At 38.5% G+C, this 12,972-nt stretch overlaps 1 protein-coding gene across 1 annotated transcript in view; it reads left to right on the top strand.

Annotated features, from left to right (window-relative positions):
• The window catches only part of bor (ATPase family AAA domain containing bor), a 68,082-nt gene that overhangs the window by 28,880 nt on the left and 26,230 nt on the right, over nucleotides 1-12,972 (top strand). The window contains exons 7-9 of the mRNA XM_071689462.1: nucleotides 1,650-1,807; nucleotides 6,596-6,743; nucleotides 11,828-11,930. Of these exons, the coding sequence (XP_071545563.1) occupies nucleotides 1,650-1,807; nucleotides 6,596-6,743; nucleotides 11,828-11,930 (409 nt within the window). The remainder of the gene's footprint in view (nucleotides 1-1,649; nucleotides 1,808-6,595; nucleotides 6,744-11,827; nucleotides 11,931-12,972) is intronic.

The following is a 12,972-nucleotide window of genomic DNA, read 5'->3' as shown; positions in this document are numbered from 1 at the left end:
TGCCATCACTGCTTCCCTAATTACAACCCATTCCTCATCCACTCCCCTCACGTCATTTGCTCTCTCCTTTTGCCATTCTACACTCAATCTCTCCTGGTACTTCCTCAAAAAAGTCTCCTTTCCAAGCTCACTTACTCTCACAATTCTCTTTTCCCAAGCATTCTCTCTTCTTTTTTGAAAACCTCTACAAATCTTTACCCTTACCTCCACAAGATAGCAGTCAGACATTCCACCAACTGTTCCTCTCAGCACATTAACATCCAAAAGTCTCTCTTTTACATGCCTATCAATTAATGCGTAATCTAATGATGTCCTTTGACCATCTCTCCCTATGTGTATCTCTCTTTTTAAACCATGATTTCCCAATCACTAGTCTATTTTTCAGCACACAAATCCACAAGCTCTTCACCATTTCCATTCACAACAGTGAATACCCCATGTACACCAACTGTACCCTCAGCTGCCACATTACTCACTTTTGCTTTTAAAACACCCATCACTAATATCCGGTCTCATGCATCAAAGCTGTCTCATGCATGTTATTTACCTTCTTCCAAAACATCTTTTTATTCTCCCTAAAGTTTAATGATACTCTCTCACCCCAGCTCTCGTTTGCCCTCTTTTTCAACCTTTGACCTTCTTCTTGACTTCCTGCCACTTTCTTTCATACATCTCCCAATAATTTTACTCCTTCTTGTATGTATCATGCAAATGCTTCTCTTTTCTCTTTCATTTACTTCTCATCCCTCTGCTCACTGCCCTTTCTAATCTGCCCACATCCCAGCTTTCTCATTCCACATGCAACTTATGCACATGCCATCACTGCTTCCCTAATTACAACCCATTCCTCATCCACTCCCCTCACGTCATTTGCTCTCTCCTTTTGCCATTCTACACTCAATCTCTCCTGGTACTTCCTCAAAAAAGTCTCCTTTCCAAGCTCACTTACTCTCACAATTCTCTTTTCCCAAGCATTCTCTCTTCTTTTTTGAAAACCTCTACAAATCTTTACCGTTACCTCCACAAGATAGCAGTCAGACATTCCACCAACTGTTCCTCTCAGCACATTAACATCCAAAAGTCTCTCTTTTACATGCCTATCAATTAATGTGTAATCTAATGATGTCCTTTGACCATCTCTCCCTATGTGTATCTCTCTTTTTAAACCATGATTTCCCAATCACTAGTCTATTTTTCAGCACACAAATCCACAAGCTCTTCACCATTTCCATTCACAACAGTGAATACCCCATGTACACCAACTGTACCCTCAGCTGCCGCATTACTCACTTTTGCATTTAAAACACCCATCACTAATATCCGGTCTCATGCATCAAAGCTGCTGATACACTCACTCAATACTCTAGTGATCTTTCTTCTCATGACCAGATACATAAGCACCAATAATCACCCATCTCTCTCAATCCACTTTCAGTTTTGCCCACATCAATCTAGAATTTACTTCCTTACACTCTGTCACACACTCCAACAACGTACAAACAAGAAACAGGTTAATCAGCCAACAACTTGTAAAGAAGGGTCTTTTTCACTTTGTACATTTTGAAATACAACTGTATAAATTTAGAAAAGATTACTCTTGTTTATACAGATAGAGTTGAACTGATAATTGTCTTTCATTTATCTTACAGAACAGCTGGTGCAGCAGTTGGAACTGGCATAGATGCATTTCTTAGTGAGCCAGCCAAGATCCAGGCAGCAGTTGCAGGGTTGGTAGCTCTTACTGCAGGATATTATGCTGCCAAAGGTTCACTGGGCATCATGTTCAGATTTGTGGAAGCCAGACTAGGTAAAATCATGACTTAAGTACTACAGGTAGATGTACAATAACTTAGCACTTTACCTACTTCCATGTAACATATTAAGGTCTCTTTCATATACCCTGACTGTTTCATGTACCCTAGTTCAGCCCATTGACAGCACATTGCTTCTTGTATAATACACCACACCAATTCACTATATCCCTGGCACACCTCACACCTTGCATGTTTAGGCTCTGAACACTCGAAACATCTTTCATTCTATCCTTTCATCTCCATAGTGTCCCCCTTTTCCTTGTTTCCTCCATATTTGCCATGTATACCCACTTAGTCATCCTTTCATCTCCCATCCTTTCCATATGTCAAAGCCATTTCATCGTACTCTCTTCAGCTCTCTCATACTTCCCTTACTACCACACCTCTTTCTTACTCATTTCTTATTTCTTTGTACCATATATTGTCCGCAGACATGTCATTTCCAACACATTTACCCTTTTCCATAGTTCTTTTTTTCTATCTAGGGCCATTGTCTCACACCCACACATCATTGGAACTACTATGCCATCAAACATTTACATACATATACACATACATATCAACAATACACATATAAGTACATACACATATATAGACATGTAGATAAATACTCATATATATGTAGATTTATTCATTTATATTTATTTTACTTTGTTGCTGTCTCACGCGTTACAGAGGTAGCACAAGGAAACAGACGAAAGAATGGCCCAACCCACCTACATACACATTTATATACATACACATCCACACACGCACATATACATACTTATACAATTCAACGTATACATATATGTATATACATACACAGACATATACATATATACACATGCACATAATTCATACTTGCTGCCTTTATTCATTCCCGTCGCCACCCTGCCACACATGAAATGACACCCCCTCTCCCCGCAAAGGACGTAAGGGGAGTGGGGGAGAAATGGGATGTATTTAGGGAAACAGTGATGGCTTGCGCAAAAGCTACATTTGGCACGAGAAGCATGGAAGGTCGGCAGATTAGAAAGGGTAGTGAGTGGTGGGATGAAGAAGTAAGATTATCAGTGAAAGAGAAGAGAGAGGCATTTGGATGATTTTTGTTGGGAAATAATGCAAATGACTGGGAGATGTATAAAAGAAAGAGGCAGAAGGCCAAGAGAAAGGTGCAAGAGGTGAAAAAGAGGGCAAATGAGAGTTGGGGTAAGAGAGTATCATTAAATTTTAGGGAGAATAAAAAGATGTTTTAGAAGGAGGTAAATAAAGTGCGCAAGACAAGAGAACAAATGGGAACATCGGTGAAGGGGGCTAATGGGGAGGTAATAACAAGTAATAGTGATGTGAGAAGATGGAGTGAGTATTTTGAAGGTTTGTTGAATGTGTTAGGTGATAGAGTGGCAGATATAGGGTGTTTTGGTCGAGGTGGTGTGCGAAGTGAGAGGGTTAGGGAGAAGGATTTGGTAAACAGAGAAGAGGTACTAAAAGCTTTTGCGGAAGATGAAAGCCGGCAAGGCAGCGGGTTTGGATGGTATTGCAGTGGAATTTATTAAAAAAGTGGATGTGTTGTTGACTGGTTGGTAAGGATATTTAATGTATGTATGGCTCATGGTGAAGTGCCTGAGAATTGGCGGAATGCATGTATAGTGCCGTTGTACAAAGGCAAAGGGGATAAAGGTGAGTGTTCAAATTACAGAGGTATAAGTTTGTTGAGTATTCATGGGAAATTATATGGGAGGGTATTGATTGAGAGGGTGAAGATTGAAGAGGGGGAAGAGCAGTGTGGTTTCAGAAATGGTAGAGGATGTGTGGATCAGGTATTTGCTTTGAAGAATGTATGTGAGAATATTATTATATTTTATTTTGCTTTGTCGCTGTCTCCCGCGTTTGCGAGGTAGCGCAAGGAAACAGACGAAAGAAATGGCCCAACCCACCCCCATACACAGTGTATATACATACACGTCCACACACGCAAATATACATGCCTATATATCTCAATGTACACATATATATACACACACAGACACATACATATATACCCATGCACACAATTCACACTGTCTGCCTTTATTCATTCCCATCGCCACCTCGCCACACATGGAATACCATCCCCCTCCCCCCTCATGTGTGCGAGGTAGCACTAGGAAAAGACAACAAAGGCCCCATTCTTTCACACTCAGTCTCTAGCTGTCATGCAATCATGCCTGAAACCACAGCTCCCTTTCCACATCCAGGCCCCACACAACTTTCCATGGTTTACCCCAGACGCTTCACATGCCCTGATTCAATCCACTGACAGCACGTCAACCCCGGTATACCATATCGATCCAATTCACTCTATTCCTTGCCCTCCTTTCACCCTCCTGCATGTTCAGGCCCCGATCACACAAAATCTTTTTCACTCCATCTTTCCACCTCCAATTTGGTCTCCCACTTCTCCTCGTTCCCTCCACCTCCGACACATATATCCTCTTGGTCAATCTTTCCTCACTCATTCTCTCCATGTGCCCAAACCATTTCAAAACACCCTCTTCTGCTCTCTCAACCACGCTCTTTTTATTTCCACACATCTCTCTTACCCTTACATTACTTACTCGATCAAACCACCTCACACCACACATTGTCCTCAAACATCTCATTTCCAGCACATCCACCCTCCTGCGCACAACTCTATCCATAGCCCACGCCTCGCAACCATACAACATTATTCCTTCAAACATAGCCATTTTTGCTTTCCGAGATAATGTTCTTGACTTCCACACATTCTTCAAGGCTCCCAGGATTTTCGCCCCCTCCCCCACCCTATGATTCACTTCCGCTTCCATGGTTCCATCCGCTGCCAGATCCACTCCCAGATATCTAAAACACTTTACTTCCTCCAGTTTTTCTCCATTCAAACTTACCTCCCAATTGACTTGACCGTCAACCCTACTGTACCTAATAACCTTGCTCTTATTCACATTTACTCTTAACTTTCTTCTTTCACACACTTTACCAAACTCAGTCACCAGCTTCTGCATGAATCAGCCACCAGCGCTGTATGTGAGAAATACTTTGTAAAACAAATGGATTTGTATGTAGCATTTATGGATCTAGAGAGGGCTTATGATGGAGTTGATAGAGATGCTCTGTGGAAGGTATTAAGAATATATGGTGTGGGAGGTAAGTTGCCAGAAGCAGTGATAAGTTTTTATCAAGGATGTAAAGCATATGTTCGAGTAGGATGAGAGGAATGTGATTGTTTCTCAGTGAATGTCGGTTTGTGGCAGGGGTGTGTGATGTCTTCATGGTTGCTTAATTTGCTTATGGATGGGGTTGTTAGGGAGGTGAATGCAAGAGTTTTGGAGAGAGGGGCAATTATGCAGTCTGTTGTGGATGAGAGGGCCTGGGAAGTGTTGGAAATGAAATGTTTGAGAACAATATGTCGTGTGAGGTGGTTTGACCAATTAAGTAAGTAAAGGGTAACAGAGGTATGTGGAAATATATAATGAGTATGGTTGAGTGAGCAGAATAGGGTGTGTTGAAATTGTTCGGGCATATGGAGAGAATGAGTGAGGAAAGATTAACAAAGAGGATATATGTGTCAGAGGTTGAGGGAACATGGAAAAGCATGAGACCAAATTGGAGGTGGAAGGGTGGAGTGAAAAAGATTTTGTGTGATCGGGGCCTGAACATACAGGAGAGTGAGAGGTGGGCAAGGAATAGAGTGAATTGGAACGATTTAGTATACTGGGGTCGACATGCTGTCACTGGACTGAACCAAGGTATGTGAAATGTCTGGGAGTAAACCATGTGAAAGTCTGTAGGGCCTGGATATGGATAGGGAGCTGTGGTTTTGGTGCATTACTCATGACAGCTAGAGACTGAATTTGGACAGATGTGGCCTTTTTTGTCTGTTTTCCTGGCACTACCTTGCTGGAGTGGGGGGTAGCAATAATATTTCCTGTGTGGCAGGGGTAGCGACAGGAATGGATGAAGGCAGCAAGTATGAATGTGTGCGTGTGTATATATGTCTGTGTCTGTGTATGTATACGTTGACATGTATATGAATGTATATGTGCGTGTTTGGACATTAATGTATGTTTATGTGTATATGAGTGGTTAGGCCATTCTTCGTCTGTTTTCTGGCGCTACCTCGATGACATAGGAAACAACGATTAAGTATGGTAAATGAAATAAATAATTATATATATATTATTTTTTATTATGATACTTGATAGCCGTTTCCTGCATCAGTGAATGTATATATACTATCCCTGGGGATGAGGGTGAAAGAATACTTCCCACGTATTTCTTAGAATGTACACTGAAGAAGATATTCCATGATTCTCTAAAGATATGTGTAAGAATTGATGACTTTAGGATAGAGAACTAATGTTTTAATGTGTTGACATTGCTCATCATAAGAATTGATGACTTTAGGATAGAGAACTAATGTTTTAATGTGTTGATGTTCGTTATTGTGCAAACAGTTTGAAAATATTTAGTTTTAATAATACCCAGGTAAAGGATGCAAAATTGTTTTGTACATGTTTATATTTTGATAGGTGTCTTAGACTGATGATTGCATTCTTTTACAAAGGTTTTTAATTAGCATCTTTTCTTTTAGTATAGTAACTAGTATTAAGGAATTGATAGATAGATGGCATTGTCATCCATTAAAGCTGGATTTGATAGTGATCTTTGAACATGATATGCCTCAGATAATTAGTTTAATCCTTTTTGTTTTTCAAATTATGTGCACACAGTGCAGTTAGTAGTGTCCAGTCAAGTAACAACACTGTTTTTGTCAACAGCTAAGCCATCTTTAATTCGTGAAACATCACGGGTCAGTCCCTTTGATGCTGTACGCCATCCAGTACAAACTATAAAGAAAATTCAAAAGAAACCTGAAGATGTTTTAGAAGGTGTTATTCTCAATCCAAGTGTGGAGGAAAGAGTGCGGTGAGAAATAATTCATGTATTGTAATTGCATTAATGTCATCATTAGAATATGAAATCATCATATGAACTTAGTAAGGTGTCTCATCTGTTTAATCCATTCCATGTAGTACCTTGTATTCCCACCCTCTCCCAGTGCAGTGAGTGGAATCAAAAGATGTAAGACTGTAAGTCGAAATTTTGGTAAAATATCCTGCTTGCACCTTCCTGCTTTTGCAAGGTGGCACCTGGGACAAATGACTGAGCCTTTTAGGAAAAATTCTTGCTTGATTACCTCTACTGTTCCCCTTTTTAAAGATTTAACAAAGGAGGGGAGGATTTCCAGTCTCTTCACCCTTGTCAATCTCAGTCCCCTCCTACAAAATGCAAGAGAATTTTTTTTTTTCATGTTGAAGGCTCCAGTCAGGGACATAAGTCCACATCAAGGCCTGGCCTTAATTGAAATATAGAGAGAATTATGAAACAGAAAAAGAAAAGACAAGGGAAAGTGTTCACAGATTTTGGAGAAAGTGAAAAACCTGTCTTGAAAAGTATGTGTGGCCTGGTTATGGATGGGTAGTTATTTACAGTGCAATACACATGCCAGCAAGAGAACAAATGTGAGCAGATGTGGCCTTTCTGTCTGTCCTGGCACTACCCCACTAATACAAGAAATTGTGATCAAGCAGGAAAAAAAATTACTCTTTCTAGGAACTTTACTCCCACACTATCTATTCATAACACCTTCCACAGAGCATCTGTGTCTGCCTTATCATGTGTTTTCTTTAGATCCATAAATGCCACACATGTATGCCACAAATAGGTATATGTATATGTTAGGTGAGTTACTTAGTGATGTGGGGAATTATGTTTAGATGGTCTTTGTTGGCTTTCAGACCATATCTAAGGCTGACAAGAAAACAAGGAATGACTAGAATATGAATTTAGAAATTGCTGATTAGCATCAAACATAAGACCACAATGGAATTGTGGTATGAACTAGTATTGGCAAAACTATGAAAAATATTTGACTTATCAAAACGGGAAACCAGGAGCAAATGTGAACCAGGAAATGATTGACCATAATATGGCAACTACTGAAATACACCAAAGCAATGGAATCCTTTTTCATTGGAGAACCATGTAAAGAAAGTCTTGGCAGAAATAAGAGTAAAACAACAGTGAAACCACAACATGAATGATACAAGGAACCTGAGAAAATCGGGAATAATCCATCTTTGAAGAAAAAGTTAGACAATGAAATGAATTATTATATAAAGTCCAGAAACCTGCAGAAGGCAAATAAAGGAAAATTGAATCCATGAAATATATTATATATAGATTTACAAAGTCTGATCAGTGAGAACTCTAGAATAAAAGTGGATTTCAGTGTTGAATATACACTGATTTCTTGAAAGGGTCCTGGAGTTACTCCAGGACTCCTTATCCAGGAGCAACTGCAGCTTCAAGGGTGCACCGTGTCCATTAGCAAGGAAATGATGGATTCCTTTGGAATGAGACACCTGCACTTCCAGTGTTTCAGCCTCACCAAAGGTTACTTTTGACTCATGGTGTAACCCCATGCAGATGGAGTCCAGTAACATCCATCAATTAATACACTAGGAACAACAACATAGGCCTAATCAGTGTGACAAAGATGTGGGTCTTTGAGAAAGTAATAGATGAAGCAGATTTGGAACAGTTTGAAACATTCAGAGCAGGTAAAACCAAACTCAAACAAGGTGGTGTAGCAAAATGTGCAAGTACTAAACTCGAAGGAAAGCAGATAATAAAGATGAGCCACAGTAGATGTGAAATAATTGTGCTGAGCATCCCAGCCATTAATACACTAAATCTAGTATCATACATACCACTAAATATCAAACTAGATGATGAGTGAAATGTTAACAAAAACTGAAGAAATATTGAAGGGATTGGAGAAACTGGATCATATAATTATATAGATGAATGACAAGGGAAGGAATAATGTATCAGTAGATGAAGGAGCAAAGTATGAAAGGCTTATAAATCTTTCTGAATCATTCAGTTTTGTATAAGCAAACCACAGACCAACTGGAGGCATTGAACTGTACAGTAAATCTTATCTTTACAAAGGACATGGCAGTGTTTTCAAATATGGCAGTGAATAATATAAGGCTGTTATATCACAATATGATAAAACTCCATCATACAGTGGAAGGGCAAAATGGGGCATATTTGAAGGAATAGTAGTCCCGGAAGTATTTTATGGGTGTGAGGCTTGGGCTGCAGATGAAGCTTTGCAGAGGAGGGTGGATGTGTTGAGAATGAAATGTTTGAGGATATATTATAATATTTGTTATGAGAAGGTTTGATTGAATAAGTAATGAAAGGGTAAGAGAGATGTGCAGTTAAAGAAAAAGTGTTGATGAGAGAGCTGAAGAGGGTGTTCTGAAATGGTTTGGACATGAAAACGAGTGAGGAAAGGTTGACATAAAGGATATATGTGTCAGCAGTGGAGGGAATTAGGAGAATGGCAAGACCAAGTTGGAGATGGGAGGATGGAGGCAAGATGTTAAGTATTAGGGGTATGAACATGTAAGAGGATGAAAGGCTTGCACTGGATAGAGTGAACTGGAATGATTTACAGGTTGGGTATCCCTTATCCAGAGGGCCTGGGACCAGAAGTGTTTTGAATTTTGAATTTTTTGATTTTGGAATATTTGCATATACATAATGAGATATCTTGGGGATGGGACCCAAGTCTAAGCACAAAATAGTTTCACATACACCTTATACACATAGGCTGAAGGTAATTCATACAATATTTTTAATAGTTTTGGACATGAACCATCAAAAAGCTAAGGTGTTACAACCTCAGCCACTCATATGGACAATCTATGGTTGTTTGGCATCACCTTCATTCCTGACTCTGAATTTATGTGTGACTGATAAGCAATCATTTTCTAACGTTTATTCATACATAAGTACTTAACAGTAAAAAAATATGAAATACCATTAATACAATAAAAGATAATGTGTTTAGGGTAACTAAACAGCACAGTAGCATCAGCAGAATATTTGTATCAGCTGTTAAGCAATAACAACTACAAGCTGTAGGTTTTCAGTCTCCACCTGCGATGCTGTGTTTTGATTAAAAGGTGACAGTACACTGTATTGCATTTTTAGGTTTTATTTGAAATATAAAAACAAATAAGCATTTAGATAATTAGAGGTAGCTTTATATTTAATGATAACAAAAATTTGTTGCCTGTCATGTTATGCTCAGACATGGCATTTTAGGTGATGTTCAGATTTCACATGAAAATAATATTTTGCACTTACCAAAAGGAAAGATCTCTTCTTACAAAGAAAGATAGATGCAGCAACAAATACTAGAACTTCATATGGCTTGACAACCTTGAGGGGCAGGGTACATTACTCTTGACATCATCATGAGAAGGAACATCAGAAGTTGAGGGATCAGGAAGTGAGTCCTCTACGGATGAGGAGGCATTCTGCTGGATGGCTTTTTTAGATATTTTCTCCAGAATCATCTGCATCCTTAACAATGGTTTTTGTCCTATAAGTCTTTCATTCTAGTCCTTCAATAAGTCCATCACACATTTTCACCTTGTCATCTATAGGCACTTTTTCTGCATTGTTAACAAAGTCTTCTTCATTGTCTCTATTATCACGATCCCTTTGATTCATAACCATTTTAGCTATTTCACTATCGGTCACTGAACAGAACTACTGGAGCCTCATTATCAGTGTTAAAGCCTTCTTCGTTATCCACTTCTTCTAGCATACTGATGGACTCTGGAGGCCTTTTTTGACATTTTCAACAATATCTTGGTATCACAGAGCAGAGAATAAGCAAAAACATAGTGAGTAATGCATGTAGATGTGGCAGTGACATTGGTTTGTAACAAACTGGCACCAGCAGTGTCAAGCCCAGCATAGGCAGGTGAGGTCAGGTGTGGAATTTTCCACTTGTAATGTCATATTGCCGTTCAAAAAGTTTCTGATTTTAGAGCATTTCAGATTTTGGATTTTCGGATTAGGGATGCTCAACCTGTAGTATACGGGGTTCAACATGCTTTCAGCAGATGAAGCATCTGAGATAAACCATGGAAAGATCTGTGGTTGTGGATGGGAAACTGTGGTTTCATTGCATTATATGTGACAGCTAGAGAATGGATGATAGCAGATGTTCATCTGTTCCAGACATGAATGGGGGGAAACTTTGATCAAGTAAGAAAAAATTATCAGTAAAATTTAAGATATTAAGTTTCTGTTTTTTCAAGTAGATTATTGGATTGAATTTTGGGTATAGAGTGAATACTAAGAATCCTTTAGATGTGGAATTGAGAAAGGGATAGCATATCAAAGGAAGGGTGGAATTCAGAGGTATCTTGATCATATGGAAAGAATGTATGGTGGAAGAATGAATGAGAATGTGTAAGAGGCAGGTTAAGGAAACTAAGAGGAAGATTTAAAGACAATGAGAGTTTTTAACATGCTGACATTTGCTAAAATAAACAAGGAGGAGCATTTGTGAAGGGTAATATATGGCCACCCTGCATAGTACTAAGAAGTGGCATTTTAGGTATAAATAAATAGATTTATGTTAATGATGAAATATCTCATTCTAAGGCTTGCCATTATATACTTAAAAGAAATGGTGTTATATTAAGCAGACAGAAAGTAAAAATGTTTGATATATCACAACTTTTTGGTGCTGAATTCTCTTGCAATTACTTCATTTAGTGGCATTTGTAAAGTGAGATTTATTTGTACTTTTTTCACATTAAGCCACATCATTTGATTATTACTATTTTCCTGTTTTTCTTTCCTTCTCTGCACTTGTGGCTTTTATAATGAATGTGTATAGGATAACCTTTGTGTGGAACATAATTTTTTTTTTTATATAACACATTGCTTGGTTTCTGTTTTGCCATTGGAAGAGTTATACTGTTCTCTATACTAGGTGTCATTAAGATATAAAATTACTAATTTCTATCAAAGAAAATTTTGCATGCATCTCTCTTTTGCAAATTAGAAATGACTAGTTAGAAGTCTTGATGTACAGGAATGAATTTCTGATGTGGTTATGTCATTTTCAGAGACATCGCTATAGCTACTAAGAATACAAAGTTCAATAAAGGCATGTACCGTAACATCCTCCTTCATGGGCCACCAGGCACTGGCAAAACACTCTTTGCAAAGGTAGCTACAGTTGCTGCTTTAATTTGTATGTGTAATTGTTGTTTAGGCTGATGAGTATGATGAAAGAATACTTTTTTCTGTCAACTCTTGTATGCCTCTTTCTGTTACTAGTAATTGCTTGCAAGATAGATCTTTAGCTTCTCTTTATCTTTTACAGATAATGAGAAATCAAAGTTTGTGTATAAATTGATCCATATATAAAACCATAAAATCATGATGAATATTTACATATACTGTGATGATAGGGTAGACAAAATTTAGATTGATTTGTTTCTGGTAAGAAGGAATATGTATTGTGTGCCTAATGTTTGGTCTAGAAAAGTATGGGGAGGGGCTGTCTGGGCTTGATAGGTAATATGGTAGTAATATGTAGTTTGTCCTTTTACTGTAGGTGGTATAAAATTTGGAAAGTTAATGAAAAAAAGGGAAGAGTAAAAGTAGGAAAGCATAGGAATGAAAGTGTGAAGCTTAACCGAGGGAAGATTGATACAAAACTAAAAGAACCTCTACATTCTAAGGTGAGGTTAAGATGGTGTGAAGGCTGCCATGGTGGTGTACAGCATTGCATGTATATGTTGTCAAAAAATAGGTACAGGATGGTAGGCTGAAGAGTTAATCCTGAAATTGCACAATTGATCATGAGACACTCTTTTCTGTATGGAGAAAAATAGAAAATTTAGAATTATATTTTGTTTTTTATCGAGGATGTAAGGCATGTGTACGTGTAGGAAGAGAGGAAAGTGATTGGTTCTCAGTGAATGTAGGTTTGCGGCAGGGGTGTGTGATGTCTCCATGGTTGTTTAATTTGTTTATGGATGGGGTTGTTAGGGAGGTAAATGCAAGTTTTGGAAAGAGGGGCAAGTATGAAGTCTGTTGTGGATGAGAGAGCTTGGGAAGTGAGTCAGTTGTTGTTCGCTGATGATACAGCGCTGGTGGCTGATTCATGTGAGAAACTGCAGAAGCTGGTGACTGAGTTTGGTAAAGTGTGTGAAAAAAGAAAGTTAAGAGTAAATGTGAATAAGAGCAAGATTATTAGGTACAG

This window comes from Panulirus ornatus, chromosome 1, assembly GCF_036320965.1.
Source record: "Panulirus ornatus isolate Po-2019 chromosome 1, ASM3632096v1, whole genome shotgun sequence".
Lineage (NCBI taxonomy): Eukaryota > Metazoa > Arthropoda > Malacostraca > Decapoda > Palinuridae > Panulirus > Panulirus ornatus.
This window is presented reverse-complemented; position numbering and strand designations above follow the sequence as displayed.